At 35.8% G+C, this 18,675-nt stretch overlaps 2 protein-coding genes across 3 annotated transcripts in view; both read right to left on the reverse strand.

Annotated features, from left to right (window-relative positions):
- LOC114247644 (dual specificity protein phosphatase 22) overlaps window positions 1-8,953 on the reverse strand; it is a 41,932-nt gene extending 32,979 nt beyond the window's left edge. For both annotated transcript variants that reach the window (XM_028180648.2, XM_089731464.1), the window contains exon 1: window positions 8,559-8,953. In XM_028180648.2, the coding sequence (XP_028036449.2) occupies window positions 8,559-8,579 (21 nt within the window). In that variant the 5' untranslated portion in view covers window positions 8,580-8,953. The remainder of the gene's footprint in view (window positions 1-8,558) is intronic.
- A 2,686-nt stretch (window positions 8,954-11,639) lies between these two features.
- On the reverse strand, window positions 11,640-18,644 carry LOC114247648 (transmembrane protein 42). Its single transcript, XM_089731465.1, has 3 exons — window positions 18,388-18,644; window positions 16,132-16,281; window positions 11,640-13,317 (listed from the first exon to the last, which is right to left on the reverse strand). Exons 1-3 carry the CDS (start codon window positions 18,469-18,471, stop codon window positions 13,195-13,197), a joined length of 357 nt encoding a protein of 118 aa, XP_089587591.1. The 5' UTR covers window positions 18,472-18,644; the 3' UTR covers window positions 11,640-13,194.
- Window positions 18,645-18,675: the final 31 nt, after the last annotated feature.

The raw sequence follows: 18,675 nt of genomic DNA on the forward strand, positions 1-18,675 counted from the left end.
AATTTGTTGTTAAAATGTTGCTCAATTGTAAAAATTTTCTCATCCGTAAACAAAAATTTTCTATGACCTCCGTATGCGTACCGCTTCAGTAGTTGTTTCGATTTTATCACCCTATTCTCTTTTAAATTATCAGGGAAGAAATGACCAGTACGTCTCTTATAGGCTGCAAGTACTAATTCATCTTTTAAAATACGCGACATGTTTCTAGGTGCTATCTTCATCTCCCGAGATAAAATCTTTTGCTTTCGGACAGGATTTCTTCAAATTCTTTCCCTTACTGCTTTGACCACCTTTTTCGTACGAACACTACGTGGACGGCCAGATCTTTTTCTGTCACAAACAGAGGAGCTCTCATTGTACCTATTAATAGCCCGGTACACAAACATTTTACTAATACCAAGTTTATGGAGAGTTTTAAAAAATGCATTTGGCTCCATACCTACTTTGTGTAATGCAATCACAACGATTCGGTTCTCTTTATCACCCCACTCCATTTTAATATCGCAAAATATTGTACAATGTATTGGCGCGAAAATGAGAAAACTCAATGAGCGATTGCTCTTGCGATTGCGATTGCGATATAAAAATGACAGATTCCAAATTCAAATGTAATATTTTTTTTATTTTTAATTGTAACAGTATTTATGGCCAGACTAAGTATATCATCCGGATACGTGTAAAGTTTTTAACCGATATAACTAAGAATAAACGAGTAATTTTAAATGAATACTCTGTATATAGTTTGGCCACAAAAATACCTATTATTAAATCAAACATGCGAAGACGCGTTTATTTTTCGCGTTCAACTTGTTTCGTAGACTCAATGTCTACAAGACTAGTATGTATTTGTCATTCTCGTGTGTCCTTCTTCTACAAAGCTCCTTGACATGCTTTCGTGCACGATAAATCTTTTGTCACTGTATTGACTATACGAAACTCAATTTGAAGAGTCTTACGTTGACGACTGGTATGAAGCTGCCTTCGCCATGTGTATCATGTACATACATACGTAAAGTTTATAAAGAAAAAATTGTTGCGAGAATAAAAATGAATCGTATTTAATCATTCTGTATTCAATCAATAATTACTGGTGGTAGGACTTCTTGTGAGTCCGCGCGGGTAGGTACCACCACCCTGCCTATTTCTGCCGTGAAGCCGTGAAGGGTGGGGCAGCCGTTGTAACTATACTTGAGACCTTAGAACTTATATCTCAAGGTGCGTGGCACATTTACGTTGTAGATGTCTATGGACTCCAGTAACCACTTAACGCCAGGTCGGCTGTGAGCTCGTCCACCCATTAAAGAAATAATAAGAAAAAAAAATCACCTTATTATTTTTGACTGTGTAATGAGCCTTTACGGTGGAACGTATTGATGATATTCGTAAAGCGATGTGCCTTTAATGTTTTATGAAATAGGTACGGTAACTGATGTTGAGATGTTCGTTTGCTTAAACCTTTGAAAGAGAGCGCGCACAATTCACTAACCAATCTCGGATGCTTTCGTCTCCTTCGAGGTCTTAAAAAGCAAATGATCCCAATTACTCAACTTAGGGCTAGGTTATAGCATAAGCGAATTAACAATCAGGCCAAAACCTTATAAGCGAAATTTAAGAATCACAAAAGACTGCCCGTTTACTGTAGCTCCGATAAGTAAGATAGGATGACCTGTTAAACTTTGTTACATAATGCATCGTACACAAGAATATATGTCATGCGGTTATACTGGTCATTGTAATAGACAATGATAGAAATTTGAGCAGGATCGCGGATACCCAAAGATATAGATTCAAGCAAGCTTTTTTGTTAGAATTGTAAAAGCTCTTCAAAAGCTACTAAACAAAACAAGTAAATCTGTTGACAACCAAACAAAGAAAGAGACGAGAAAAATTTACTAAGACTTTTGAAAAAATAAGTTGATTAAACAATATGTCTCCAACTGTCCTCTTCAGTGATTTTCGAATGCGGCGGAAATACTTGTACAAACAAACAAGGAAAGTTTTGCATTCCCAAAAAAAAAGGATTTTAAGACCTTTAAGTCATGTCTTATTTTAATTTATGAAATTAAAATTTTTATGAAAAATGATAATATGGAGAGAAATGAAATGAAGATGATTAATTTGAGGCATGAATCAGCTGGGATGAAATGAAATGTAATAAGATGACATGTTATGGGATGAAAATATATAATCTCAGTAAAATGGTGGTCTTTATTGAATTTTTTTAGTGGACATTCGGAGGATCCCGAGAAGATACGTCCAACGGTTTTGTTTAATTTTCCCACATTTGTGCACTTTCACATATATTAAACAGTTAATAAACCACCGTTATTACACATTTAAACCTGAAAAAACACAAAATAGACAAAATAAAACAAATTACGCAACTTCACTCCTCGCGTTCCCGCCAAAAAGTCCTTTACAACCCCATGTAAAAAGCTAAGTACCTACCTACCCATCTAGCAAATATATCGGATATTAAATCGTTGCATAATAAAATGTAATGAAATATTTATCGAAAGCAATTGATTAAAATTGAACGCACCCAAATTTTAATATCCAATACATCAATCAATTCAGAGGAAGTTTCTCAAGTTTCGTGATCGACCTTAGCCAGTTTCGGATAGCGATCGGCGCGCTTCTCCCGTATAACGTAGTTTACATTCCGTAATTTTCAATTTCACGAAAATAACCAATTTGTAACGTTATTAATTAAAGCTATTTCGCAGAGCAATGCGTCGGTGGAATCATAGAAACGTGACTTAAAATAAGCAGGCTAGAATATTTTGCTACCCAGTTAAATGTCTTCGTTATGGCCAGTGCAATGCGAGGCATGATTGCTTTATAACTTATGCTGACCGCGGAGCATTCATTGGTCAGCTGCCGTTTATGTTGGCAATGTAAATAATAGATCCGTTTTTTTTTTAATACTCTTTTATTAGCTTCATACTTGCTTTTTAAAATATTATCAAAATGATAATCCTTCTACTTATATTATCTGTCAATAAAATATTTATATCAATAGTTATGAATACGTACCACCGTACAAACCACGTACCTCACTTTTTTTTTTTTCATAAAATTATTTTATATTTTTTAGTTGAATTTTCTATACAAGCGTATTTTTTAAGTTTTTTTAAACTATTATTTTTTGTATTTTATAAGTATAATAAAAATAATAGAAATGTTAAAATCTCTGTAGTTGTACTTTTTGTATCTGTTTTTGAGTTAAAATATTGTATTAAATAAAAAAGTCTTTGTTTGTACTGTTTGTATTTGGGTAAGATTTAAAAAAGAAGAGGAAATTTTCTTTGATCGTACTCTTTGTAACCGATTAATTTTCATACCATTAAATAGATACACTCTATCTGATATAGCCCTGTCCTTGCACCCTCAGATATTCACCAGCTTAGGTATCTTCAGGATTATTTAGGTGGAATTAGGTTAACAAGACAGGACTGTCAAATTACTTGCCGCAGTATTTTCTAGAATTAAAAAAAAATCTTCAGCTTCGGTATTACGTTACTACTAACAAAATGGCAAGGAGTCATGAAAGAAAATCGCACATATGTACATATTTAAATGTAAATAAAGAATGATAAAAAATATCTTGAATTTCTTTATAAAATACGATTTCCCCCCGCCGATCTATTAAGTAGCCCAACATCAGCTCATAATTAACGTACTTCATATTAAAAACAAATATCTGTAAAAGAGTTGAAAGCGCAGTGGATCATGGCTAGTTTAGTACACGCCACCTTTCACATGAGAGACATGAAATCACTAGCTATTAATCATTAATTACCTTCGACAGTTTTTCCTAAGAATTACAGTACAACTAGATAAATACAAGTATGCTACTAGCATCAAATAACCAATTTGGCTAAAGTAGTACTATGAGCCAGAGACCAGAAAATTCAATTTGGATTCTAATATATTGGATGGGTAAACAGATGGACCAGTGTTTTCCTGGGGACGACTTGGTTAAGAAAACAATCCTATAAGACACCTGCTCTTATCATTGAGGCGAACTCATTTAGTTTGTCGGATTTAGTATTATTGGACTGTTACAGTCTGTTTGGCTTACTTCCACTGGTTTCCTTCATTACTCTCGAGTATAATGAAGGAAACCACTAGGTCCAACGTACGTTTAAATTCGACCTAAGCTAATTGGTGTCACTAAATGTTTTCAATATATAATTATTATCTATATGAATTGTCACGAAATGTTTTAAAAGTCCTCAACAAGCAAGGTAGCAAGTGGCATAGATTTATATTCTGGGATTAGCGATGTCGAACCTATAACAGTTTGTTGTCTCTTTAAGAATAAAAAACATAGTTTTAAAACTGTGAGATGTACCGTAAGAACAAAATAATCTTCTACCCGTATTCTATAATGAATTATTTGAGCGATAATATTATAATGCAATATAGGCATACGAAGCAACCATGTGTCGCGATGTATCTTAATTTTGTACAGGAAATTGTTATAGTTAATATAAAAATAATACTTCAGTAGCATCATTATCATCGCCTTTCTCGGAATTTCTGCTGGCAACCGTTCGCAAACCATCGCCTTACCACATTAATCACCGTCATAATGATTCAATATGAAAGTGATTAATGGTATTTTTTACGATACAAGAATGATAGCCGTATCTAATATATATTGTTTGTAGTTCATTAACATTCACATGTATCCGTTTGGAGTCATTGCTTTGAGGCAAATTGCCAGCCTTTACGAGTTGTCGATGAAAAAAACAAGGCATTATTTCACAAACAGGCTCATAAAATGTGACAAAGTATTCGGTCATCAATCGATACGTTACACGCAATCTGGTTAATAAATCGCTAGGGGCACGTCTGTGAGAATGATAGGTTCGAAATTTTGTGATACAATTAGAATGCAGGGTATACTTTATTGGACCCAAAAATTAGTAAATTATAACGTTAACATCGACGGATATATTGTAACGAAACCTAAGTTCATTATGAAAGTAATAACAAAATTTTATTTCGTACATTACTAGGCTGCACTAAAAGTATCGGGAATGGAATATTTCCACTGTTCCTGTCATATTAAAATCTTTTTAATTGAAAACTCCTTGGTTTTAAAAATCGAATACCATTTATTTATTTAAAAAAAAGATTCTCGGTCTTGTCACGAGGTTTTGTCAAACTTGTTTAGTCGTTGAGAAAATGGAATTGACTCGAGAAAATTCAAGAGCGATGATTTATTATGACTTTCGAAGTGGTTTAACATAAAAACAGTGTGTTGACCGGATGATTTCTGCATTTGGTGATGAAGCCCCATCCAAAACCACAATTTATCGCTGGTTTGCTGAGTTTCAACGTGGACGTGTCAAGCTCAGTGATGATCCCCGTCAAGGTCGTCCAAAAACTGCAGTCACCCAAGAAAACGTTGATGCTGTGCGTAAGCTGATTGAGCAAGATCGACATGTGACATACCCCGAAATTCAGGCAACTTTAGACATTGGCATGAGTCAAATACAAATAATCTTGCATGAACAATTAGGTGTAAAAAAGTTGTTTTCCCAATGGATACCGCATTCGCTCTGTGAAGAGCAAAAAGCGGCTCGCGTTACTTGGTGCGTCAGAGCTCTCGAAAGATTCCACGCAGGATCCTCAAATGCTGTATACAACATTGTATCAGGTGATGAATCCTGGATATACGCGTACGAACCCGAAACAAAAAACCAGTCACGAGTTTGGGTGTTCGAAAATGAGTTAAAGTCAACAAAAATTGTTCGTTCACGGAGTGTTGCAAAAAAAATGGTGGCCACGTTTGTCTCCAAAACCGGCCATGTTACGACTATTCCTCTTGAGGGACAAAGAACGGTTAATGCAGAATGGTATGCTAGCATTTGTTTGCCACAGGTCGTTTCTGAACTCCGTAAAGAGAACTGCAACCGCCGCATCATCCTCCATCACGACAATGCGAGTTCTCACACCGCGCACAGAACAAAAGAGTTTTTAGAGCAAGAAAACATAGAATTATTAGACCATCCGCCGTACAGCCCCGACCTAAGCCCTAATGATTTCTATACTTTCCCTAAAATAAAGAATAAATTGCGTGGACAGAGATTTTCATCACCTGAAGAAGCTGTGGACGCCTACAAAACGGCCATTTTGGAGACCCCAACTTCCGAATGGAATGGTTGCTTCAATGATTGGTTCCATCGTATGGAAAAATGTGTTAAATTTCGCGGAGAATACTTCGAAAAGCAATAAATACATTTTTAAATAGGAATGTTGTGTCACTTCGTTAATTCCCGAAATTTTCAGTGCCGCCCTCGTATTATGTACGAAATTGTATTCAACTACGTAGATTTATTTAATAAAACCACATAATATAAAAGAAAAAATTACAAGTACTTACATATACGTTTGTACTTTACACATCTCCTTAATATTTTTTTCAGAAAAAAACAATCTTACAGACATAGATTACCAAAGACGTTATCATCATCGGTGATTCACTATTTTAATTAATCAGTTGCAGAAGTGAATAAAAATATTCTCAGCGATCATAATTTTAAAGTCACTATAGATCGGTACAAACGACCCATCTGATAATCAGACAATGCGAACACGAACATCAGCAATGCTTATTGCACAAGCCGCTGCCCGCTGCTACATACATAATATGTAATAATATGTATGTATATGCAGACGAGAATTCGGCCAACTGATGTTAAGCGGTTATGGTTACTGGAACATGGGTACCTTCACGCCTTTAGTTCCCTGGCGTTCGATCCATTAGATGTAGTCAACAGTACTAAAACGATATTCAAATCAGCCAAAAGGCGGACGCGAAAATTTAGATTCGAATTCAAACACCACAATTACTCTTACCAAACAATTTAATTATGAAGCCGTTCGCATAATCCAGTTGCCAATAGCTGGATTATATTATGTGTTTACTAGAGAGATTAAAATGTTTTTTGTTAATTTATTAAGAACGTAAGTCAATAATGGGTTCACGCTGGATTATGAATATCAAACTTAATTTGTGATAAAAAGCTTTTCTCTATGTTTATTTGTGTGGATACATATTTTTGTTTTTTTTTTGTTTTTACTCGTAATATATTTTTATTTAACGAATCTACAGCTACATCTGTCTGGATCAAAATAAAAAGTTTTTTCAAAGATGGCCTTGATTGGCTACGATTTTTTTAAATTATCCCATTTCAAGGTCCGCAAGCTTTGACTCTGTCCTAGGTGGACCGGAAACACACATATACGAGACAAAAGAAATAATTTTATACCCAGATCAACTATCTCCAACAAAGTTAGCCGGGATTCGACCGGGAGCCGATCCCAGATCCGGTCAGGGTCGAAATCGAGGCGATCTAAATAAAAGTTAATGACTTTTATGAATGACATATTTCATTGATGGCGCGCGTTCGATTTGTAATTCCAAAAGTATTTTTCCGGGCTAAAAAATCAAGCTCAGGCTCAAGCTCCATATTTCACATAGTCGATTTATAGATCAGTTGGTACAGGAGGCTACATAAGCGCATGCACTTTTGTTGGCCATAGTACGTAAATATAGACAAATACAGACTTCCGGATTCAAGGGTGAGGCCAGTCATTGTAGTTTAAAACTGACACTTAGAATTCGTGTCTCAAGATGGTGACACTTACGTCGTTGATGGGCTTCGGTAGTCAATACCAGAGATGGTACGTGAGCTCTTTTACCCATCTAAGCATTTATAAAAAAATACTTCCACATTTAAAATATAATAAAAATTAGTATGAAAGTATAGATACTTTATTATCTTTAATAATCAGAATTATATTTTCAAAATGAATTCAGTGTGTGAACGAAATGTACAATGTTGAAGAAGTACATCAATCTTGCAGGCCACAGTGTTCCCAATGGCTCCTGGACTGTTGTGATACTCGTTTATGGTTGCTATAGTTTTATAGTTATTTATGTGGCTAGCTCTTGGCGTGTATTGGAAGGGGCCTATGTCATGTAAAAGGGCAGATTGTTTATAATGACGTGGCTTCTCAAAATAAAAGTGTTCTTCTCTCGAAAATACAATTACGCCTTCATATAGTGATTAATATATTTAAAAGTCGCTTGAAAATTATTTGCTTTTTATAGTAAACTTATATTTCTTTTAATTGTTTTATTACTTAATTTATTATTTATTTATTATTTTAATATATTTATATAATAAATTAAAATATATATTTGATTTTAGTAGTCAAATATACAATTGATACTATGGATTTAAACTTCATAATTAGGTATTTGTTGTACTCTTTGTGTTATGTGGTGGGTGTCAATAAAAATAAAATAAGAATATCTTTCATTTATACATACTGATAAGCTTTTATTAAATTCACAAACATGATAAACACTGAAAAAAGTCAGTATATTTCGGATGCCACAGGCTACGTACGCGATACGATACGAACTACGGTCTACGATCCTCAACGTTACCATTACGTAATTGGCGCATCGAAGAGAAAAACAGTCGAATAGAAACATAAACAATTACTATGACAAATATAACATTGCAAAATACCTTGTTCATTCCATTTCCCATTTTTATGTGACACAAACACTAGCTGCTATTGAAATTACAGAATGTTTTTGTCATTGCAACTTACGTAGGTATTTTGAAAATTTACAAAAAAAAAAAAGTGTCAACATAAACGCGTCACTATGACTACAGTGTTGATGCCGGTTCGCCATGCGATATCGATGTTGCCATCGAAGACACTTTATAAAACGGTCGTAATATTTTAAATCTGCACTGCGGCTTTTGTCTTGTAATCGATAATTTAAATGATTTTTGGTGTATTCTATTATCGATCTTTTGTTTTATGTGATGTTAGTGTACTGGAATGTGAATCGAGTACTCGGGCTGATGACGAGCGTGTTTATACGTGCAGAACACTCGGCCCGAGTCGCGCCACTGCCGTACGGGCGTCACTGCGTCTACGAACCGAATAGGGTTGTAGGCTATCTATGATTAATGTCGACAAATGTAAAATGTTGTGTATTGTATCACTGTCCCGTTTTGTTTTATTTATTATTTTGTGTTAGGTCAATGTAAAATTGTGAGATAATAAACTGATATAGTAACCGGCAAACTTCTTGAGCAAATGACCTTGACTGCGGAGCAACCGAATTTTAGATCACTTTGGTGGTGAGGGTGAGGCGCGACGGCAGGGGAAATCGTATCGAGCGCGTTATTGGTAGATCAGTCGAACCTTGCGTCCCGCACCGCGGCCTCGTTCCGCTTGCTCCCAAAAGTACGCTTGCGTACAGTGAAAAGTCTATCGTTATTAATCGTTAAGTTATTTGTTATAATTGCTTGTTGACTTTGTTGCCATTACTATATGTTGAGTGTTTGTTAATTTTTTATATAAAATACATTATGCCGCGACAAACTGGTGTAGTATTCAAAAGAAAGGGTAGAAAAATTGTGTACGACGTATATTGCTTCATTATAAAACAAGGGAAGAATGATATGGAAAAAGTAAAACAGACTTCGGAAGCAAGAAAAACATCAGTGAGTACTGTTAGGTGCATTATTAACGAAGCTAAAGGCTCTGGCTTGCTCGCCGTGTTTTGGACTCCGGGTAAGAAAAGATCAGGGAAGAAGAAAGTTACCGGAATGGATAGTTTCGTTCAATCTGTAATAAAAAGATGTAATTATAATAACTACATAACAAGCAGCGAAACTCCGTATCGTAGAAAGGCTTCGAAAAATTTAAAGAAGATATAAATTTTAATGGCTCGGAATGAAGCTTACGACGAATTATAAAAGAGCTAGGCTTCAGATGGAAAAAAAAACAGAAAGTAATCGGAAGCTGGTAATTGAAAAAAGTAACATTCGATTACTACGAATCGAATATCTTCAAAAAATAATTAATTATAGACAAAAAAAAAAGACCGCATACCAGCTTCGCTTCAACTGAACCAAGACCTGGCAACAGCTCTAGTTTTGACTTAATAGAAGGAATATCTATTTTACCCCAAGATAAAATTATTACAATTATTAACCTATATTTTTTGTTGATGTTCTAATAAATATATAAATAAATACATAATATGTTGATTTTAATAATTTAATAGCATTATGACGCAGAGTAAATAATGTTTTTGCACGTGAGTGTACCATGCGCGAACTTACCCCCACTACGTCGACAAATACTCAAGAAGTTTGCCGGCTATTATACTTGAGCTGTGGATTTCAAGATAAATTACTTAAGTCGTCGTAGCCAAAAGGGTAAGACACTTGATGTACTTGTATGGAGTGATGCGATTTTTTTTTATTGCTTAGATGGGTGGACGAGCTCACAGCCCACCTGATGTTAAGTGGTTACTGGAGCCCATAGATATCCACAATGTAAATGCGCCACCCACCTTGAGCCACCCACGCCAAGTTCTAAGGTCTCATGTTTAGTTACAACGGCTGCCCCACCCTTCAAATCGAAACGCATTACTGCTTCACGGCAGAAATAGGCAGGGTGGTGGTACCCACCCGCGCGGACTCACAAGAGGTGCTACCACCAGTAAACTGCTGATTATGCTGGCGTTCAAATCATGCCGGCAGATATCAATTTTTATCAAATAAAAAACTATTTACAGTAAACGACAAAGGGTAGATCTTCTAACAAGCGGATGATATGGATATATATGATATATTTCATATTGTGAGTCCTTGCGAGTACATATCACCAGCTTGCTTTGATGAATATTCCTTATGCGATGCTAGTGTTTATGTATTCGTGTCTTATATGGTAGGACAGTATACTAAACAAGGCATGATGAGATGGTGCGCAGCGCTTTTCTTGGTGGTACATACCTGTGTTGGCTCCGGTAATAATTGATTACCAGATGAACTCATCTTTGATCACCATCACCAGATGAAGTAGTCGTGGCCTCAAGGATAAGACGTCCGGTGCATTCGTTGTTGCGATGCACCGGTGTTCGAATCCCGCAGGCGGGTACCAATTTTTCGAATGAAATACGTACTTAACAAATGTTCACGATTGACTTCCACGGTGAAGGAATAACATCGTGTAATAAAAATCAAACCCGCAAAATTATAATTTGCGTAATCACTGGTGATAGGACCTCTTGTGAGTCCGCACGGGTAGGTACCACCGCCCTGCCTATTTCTGCCGTGAAGCAGTAATGCGTTTCGGTTTGAAGGGTGGTGTAGCCGTTATAACTATACTGAGACCTTAGAACTTATATCTCAAGGTGGGTGGCGCATTTACGTTGTAGATGTCTATGGGCTCCAGTAACCACTTAACACCAGGTGGGCTGTGAGCTCGTCCACCCATCTAAGCAATAAAAAATAAAAAAAATCTTCTGTAGTATAAATCTCATGTTGAACTATATTTGTTATAATTATATACTTTATTATTAACACATTTTCCATGGTAACTAAATAACCTCAATACCAAATTCAATAGTAACATAAAAAAATTAAAAATTTATTTTCAAATTAACTATCGATAGAATAATCTACATGCCAACACTAGAGTTTTGTAAGGTTAAAAAAGTCGAAGATATCGCGCCTTAACGACTCGCTGGAAACTCCGCACAGATCTCCTAAGCGTAAAGGGAAAATATTAAATACAGTACATACACAAGGTTTTTAAAGATTTATTAAAATACAATTCATATTGATTTAGATTAATGTTTTTTTTTTCTAAATAATTACAAGGAGCGATATTAATTTATTGAAATTATTACAAACAGGTAATTTATTTACAAATATGTAGTATATTCTGTATGAAACAAAAACTTTTTTTAATTTATTGTCTATTTTACATTTTTTTAAATCTTCTGGACTGTGTGTCGAGAAATATAGGAGCGTTTCATTAGTTGTGCGATTAAAATACATATATAGAAAGATTAAAATACATAGAAATTTTATAAAACATTTGACGACCCAACAATGTATGTGTTGTTGTAATATTGTGTACAAAGACGAAGTTAAATTATTACACGCTGTTTAACAATATAACGGGTGTAGGGCAACTATTCTCGAAATAGAAACTGCTTTTTTAATTTTTTTTATCCTACCTATGCTGATAGCCTTTAGAGGCTATTTCAGCTTCACCCTTCACGTGTAGGTGAGCTCACGGGGCTCAAACCGGAGTTTTGCTAACACTGGTCCTAGCAAGAGCAGTGCTTCGCAGAATCTACCACCGGATCGGAAACACGACCCACTGAGAAGTTCCGGCGAGAAACTCAAGTGGGCTGTGTCTATGGGTTAATTCGCTCGTCGAGCCCTTCGTCGACGGGTTCGACGAGGACGGTGACCGGAGAAACTGCAATAGTATGCTGATGTATGTATGCAAAATTAGAAAAAAGTTCATAGTCAGATGTTAATATAAGAAACGTGAAGAAAACAAAAGAAAGACATTTTTATGCGTTTTCAAAACATTTTATATTTGTTTTCCTATGCTACTTTAATGGCACCATGGCTAAAAATTTCATTTTTCTTTATATTCAGCCATCATTCCCTTATCACAGAAAACACGGAATGTATTTTATTTTAATCATAATATTTATAAATAACATTTTTTTTTATTACCTAGGCACGAGTGGACAAGCACACAGTAGAATACCTAATTACGTAAATTATATTTATGGTCAATTTGATTTTTGTTGCCTGATGTTAGTCTTCATCTTGGAAGTCATTCGTGAACATGTGTTAGATTAGTTATTAGTTATTAGACCTGCCTGCGGTACAATCGCATCGTTCGATAAGAGTAGGTACACTAGACGTCTTATCCTTTAGGCCACGACCACTTCAAATTAAAATCCTTCTATATCTACTACATTTTATAATGTACTTTAATAAACTTAGTTCTTGTATTTTAGTTATCATAATTTTAGAAAATAGGCTCCTCTTATATAAAATAAGCCTCAAATCTCTTCTCACGTAATATAAAATATAAAAACTTCACCTTAAATGTTAAATATCTTTCATATTTTACATTTACGGCGATGTTCTGCTTTCTTTATGCTGAACACGTGAAATGATTTGAAATTTTAACAAATAGTTGAATAATTTATATATATTTTCTCTATGAAGTAATGCAGGTACGTGTACACTCTCACGCTACCCTTGGTTGACTGGTAGAGAATGCCTTAGGCATTAAACAAATAAAATGTAATCAAAGTTAATCTTATGTGTATTTATCTCTATCCTTCGGTCGGGCAATTAATGTTAACCCCATTATAATGAGAATTGCGCCTGCCCACCATTGGGTGCTTGATGGCTCTTCGAATAACACGATTCCTATAAAACCCTGCGAAAAATTGAGATAGGTTATTATGCAAGTTAATAAATGAAATCCAAAAACAATATAAGAGAATATTTCATATTCAGACAAATGTGACATAGTTTTTTTTATTGCCCTTGTAGGCAGACGAGCATACGGCCCACCTGATGGTGAGTAATTACCGTCGCCCATGGACTCCAGCAATGCCAGAGGCAGAGCAGAGCCGCTGCCTACCGAGCCGTCGCTGCCTATAGTTAGATGAAATCGGGCAAAGGCGATTCAAGAATAGAGAAGAAAGACGTCGAGTCCCTGGTCAATTAGAGGTATTAGATTGGTTCTAGGCTAAGGAGCCTGCAAACCTAGACACAGGGTTCTTTGGGACGGTGAATACTATGCGCAGTGAGGTAGGTATACGGACGTGCCGCAAATGATTTCGACGAAGTCGTTACTATGAATAAGTTAAAAAGGTTTTCACTAAACAGCACTATTCATTCTTCGACCACAGGTGGAATGGAGGCGTTCACGTTGTAATGCCTATAGACTTTGGTAACCACTTAACTAAGCTGGCGCTCAAATCGCGTAACCAATCAATTGAGTTAGCGAAATACGTACTTAACACTTCATGTTCAGGAATGACTTCCACGATGAAGGAAAAATGTCGTTTAATAAAAAATCAAACCCGAAAAATATATTGTACGTAATTACTATACAATTATCTATATATTAATACGTGAAGCAAAAACTTGTAGTACTTCCTTTAATGAAAATTGCGCGGACGGAGGAGTATGAAATTTCCCACACTTATAGAAAATATAGAGAAGGAGTGCAGAATACTTATATTTTATTAAAATTATGCATTCATAATACATTAAATCAATAAAAAAATATTACACACACTACCATGTATTTGACACACATATATACCTTTGTTTATTTTTAAAGTCTGTGGTCAAATTGAGAATAGATTAATATTGTTTGTCTTTATTATCATTTGTCTATAGTCTTGGCGAAATCGGTGATTATAAAAGTATAATAGTCTTTGACAATAGAACCAGTAATCATGTTAAAACTTATAATTTGAATTAATTATAGTCGAATTTCGACTATTGGGCGGCCACTAGTAAAAAATGAAACCCGAAAAAATATATTGTCTGTAATTACTATACAATTATTGAGACAGATATCTCAATGTAGGTGGCAACCTTCGCGTTGTGATGTTAACCATTGAACGGCAGATAGGTTGTTAATTCGTCCAATACGCACAGTCTATATGCAATAAATAAATATAAATTGTAATATACAATAAACTAGAGGTCCCGCAGTAGTCGAAATTCGACTATAATTAATGGGAATTGTAAGTTTGTACACTATTATGATTATATTTTATACTTCTATAATCACAAATTTCGCCAAGACTACACTATAGAAAAATATCAATAAAGACAAACAATATTTAATCTATTCTCAATTTGACAACAGACGTCAAGAAGAAAAGTTTGGCAATAAATAGTATGCATGCGTGTGTGCGTCAAATACATGGTATGTAGTGTGTGTAACGTTTTCTTTATTGATTTAATGTACCTTTTATGCATTATTATAAAAAAAAAATTGCATTGTGCACTTCTTCTCTATATTCTCTATAAGTGTGGAAAATTTCATACTCCTCCGTCCGCGCAATTTTCGTAAAAAGGGATACAAAGTTTTTACTTCACGTATTAATTATACAATAAATAAATATATGATAATGAACACGTTGAACGCCATGCGGCCCAGCGGTGGGCCTAGCGTACTATACCATTCCTACCAAGCCAGAATCAGGGAATCAGTAATTTTTATGAACTTGAGATTTTCATTCTAAAATCTATAAATTGCAATAATTTCCACGGAAGATAAAAATTAGCGACTTTACCGTTTAGTTATTAAGATATTTTAAAAGGCTATAATTATGATAAAAACTACAACTTTCTATTGAATTTGAAAGTCATGGCGTTCTTTTTTTTTTATTGCTTAGTTGGGTGGACGAGCTCACAGCACGCCTGGTGTTCAGTGGTTACTGAAGCCCATAGACATCTACAACGTAAATGCGCCACCCACCTTGAGATATCAGTTCTAAGGTCTCAGTATAGTTACAACGGCTGCCCCACGCTTTAAACCGAAACGCATTACTGCTTCACGGCAGAAATAGGCAGGGTGATGGTACCTACCCGCGCGGACTCACAAGAGGTCCTACCACCAGTTCTACGGCTAAGGGTCACACGGCTCACTTCCATACGCGCTTTGTTTGATAGCTGCAATCTGTGGCTTGTAGGAAGCGTTTACGTTGGAACCCTCACGCGGATCGCGGTTGACCCTTATTGCCCGAATGGTTCAGTAAGATAAGGCTCACCGGTGAGCACCGTAACCTGAATGAAAACTCTCGATTTTTCATGTAGCGTTGAACGTGTTAAAGTACCTAATAAATAAGACGTGGGAGACTTTTTTTGTAACATAAATGGCATGGCATCATTGGCATGTATGATGTATGTCTGTCTGATTCCTCGGCACGCTTGGCAGCCAAACCTTCGGTTGGATCTCAACAAATGTAACTATATTCAACTCGAATTTGGCAGTGATAAAAAAAATGTTAAATGTAAAATAAGGTAAATAAAGCGACTGCGGTACAATCTGGCTATATTCTACTGTCAAGAAAAGTACATAACTGTCAGATTTCATGGCACAGCTATAGTCTGAGAGCTTAGAAATCAGTTAAAAATAATGGTAAAATTCCATTGCATCCATTCATACTTGCACACATATCATAGGTAGAGGTGGGCTGATAAAGAATGCGTAAAAATATCTTACCGATAGAACGTAGCTAGAAGCTGCGGATATGACGGTGGGTGCGACCGAGTTAGGTGCAGCGTCCAGTGACCGCAAGTAATGCCTGCTACTCCACGTGTTAACGAGGACCATGATTATCAAGATAACGCCGGATATAGCATAGCTGTCTCCCTGTCAAATAAATGTAAATGCGCCTTTATTTTAGTGTTTCTTTTTGCTTTTGAGTGTTTCGAAGTAACATCGAAGAATTGTTTCACTGTCGCTACCTACTGATACTGCTGCAATGCCCACAACGGACGAGCTCACAGCCCACCTGGTATTAAGTGGTTACTGGAGCCCATAGACATCTACAACGTAAATGCGCCACCCACCTTGAGATATAAGTTCTAAGGTCTCAGTATAGTTACAACGGCTGCCCCGCCCTTCAAACCGAAACGCATTACTGCTTCACGGCAGAAATAAGCAGGGCGGTGGTACCTACCCGCGCGGACTCACAAGAGGTCCTACCACCAGTAATTATGCAAATTATAATTTTGCGGGTTTGATTTTTATTCCTTCACCGTGGAAGTAAATCGTGAACATTTGTTGAGTACGTATTTCATTAGAAAAAATGGTACCTGCCTGGGATTCGAACACCGGTGCATCGCTCAACACGAATGCACCGGACGTCTTGTCCTTTAGCGTTCGGGCTCATAAGAGGCCCTATCGCCAGAAAACGCAGTTTCCGCAGCCAGTGCTAGTGGGTATGCGGATTAGCGAATACAGCTACTGCTACTCCCCTCAGAACGACAAACTGAAGGAACGCGTTTGTTTTTAGAATATAGAGATTTCAGATGCCCACTCCGACACTGATTCCGACTAACCCTTGGTGGTGGATGCATCCCGTAAACCCATACGAGTGAACGGCAACATTGACATTGTGATGTCTATGACCTATTATCTATGTTTATCGGTCAAACATATATCACCGGAATAGTTCAGCTATGCTTATAAAAAAATCTACGTTTATGACAATTTTATTGTTATGGTAAAAATAGTCAGGGTTTCCAAAAATATCTGGACAAAAAAAAACTATCGCGAAATAATTTTGCGTTTCTGTATACCTACTGGATTTAGGTGATCTATGACACTAACATATGAATATGAATTGTGTGTTAGTGTCGTCAAATGCTAAGATTTTAAAGTTGGAATGAGCTCTGTTTTTTTTAAACAGGATAATTAGAGGTAAAAAAATAAATTACTAATTTATAGCTCAAGTGTACAATTTATTTATTGATTGTAGGTATTTATTATCTATGATAAGCTGTGAAACAGTACCTACTATTTTTAGTGACTGAAAGTTAAGAAGTTTTGAAGTCGTCGTGGCCTAAAGGATAAGACGTCCGGTGCAATCGTACCTAGCGATGTATCGATGTTCGAATCCTGCAGGCAAGTACCAATTTTTCTAATGAAAAATGTACTTATCTAATGTTCTCGATTTACTTCATAAAAAATCAAACCCGCATAATTATAATTTGCGTAGTCAATGGTGGTAGGACGTCTTGTGAGTCCGCACGGGTAGGTACCACCACCCCGCCTATTTCTGCCGTGAAGCAGTAATGCGTTTCGGTTTGAAGGGTAGGGGAGCCGTTGTACTGTAAAAACGAGGACCTCAGAACTTATATCTTAAGGGGGGTGGCGGCATTTACGTTATAGACGTCTATGGGCTCCGGTAACCACTTAAAACCAGGTGGGCCGCGAGCTCGTCCAACCTTACTGTAGCACTATACAAGTGTCGCCATCTAGTATAATCTAAGTTTATTACTATAATTATTATTATTCTTAATCATTATTGTATTTTAATGAGAGTAGCCTTTTCTTGAAACTAGTGAAAAAAAGGTAAGTCATTCAACATTATCTATATTTAATGGGTAAAGATAAAACAGTATGTATTGCAATTTTCTTATCTTTTTATCAGTACATTTTGAAGTGTAGTTTATAGTCGAATTTTGTTCAATAGTTGAACATTAAATTAATTAATACATATTATGATGTATGACGAGTAAAAAGATTGACCTAGATAATGTAGTCATACAGTATAGCGAGAGCTACAAAAATTACTTACATTCACATACAATTTGAAAAGTAGCACGATAAACTTTTGTCGTTTTATTCAAAAATTGTTATTTAAATCATTATTTGACATTGTTTTGTTTTAAATCGTCATAAGCTTTAATAATTGTAACAGGTCGTGTCGTTAAGTCTTATCAATTTCATAAACACTTCTAAATAACTTACTACTACACTTTCAGTTCCAGCTAGCTTCCCCAAAGCGCTTCCAGCAGATCCCCAAATTCCAGCAAGGAAAGCCTCATGAAACATTTCCAATATTTAATAACGTATTTTAATTTATAAGTAATCTACAATTTTCACTTTTGAAGTAAGAGCCTCCCTTGCAACAGGATAATATTCTTAAGATAAACACAATTCAATAAATTATTGTTTAGGTCCACATCAGCTGTTCTTTACATTGTAGGAATATTGTCAACAAAAAACAAATGTTTTAAAACCAAAACGTCAAATTTT

Source organism: Bombyx mandarina, chromosome 11 (genome assembly GCF_030267445.1).
Source record: "Bombyx mandarina strain Sakado chromosome 11, ASM3026744v2".
Classification (NCBI taxonomy): Eukaryota; Metazoa; Arthropoda; class Insecta; order Lepidoptera; family Bombycidae; genus Bombyx; species Bombyx mandarina.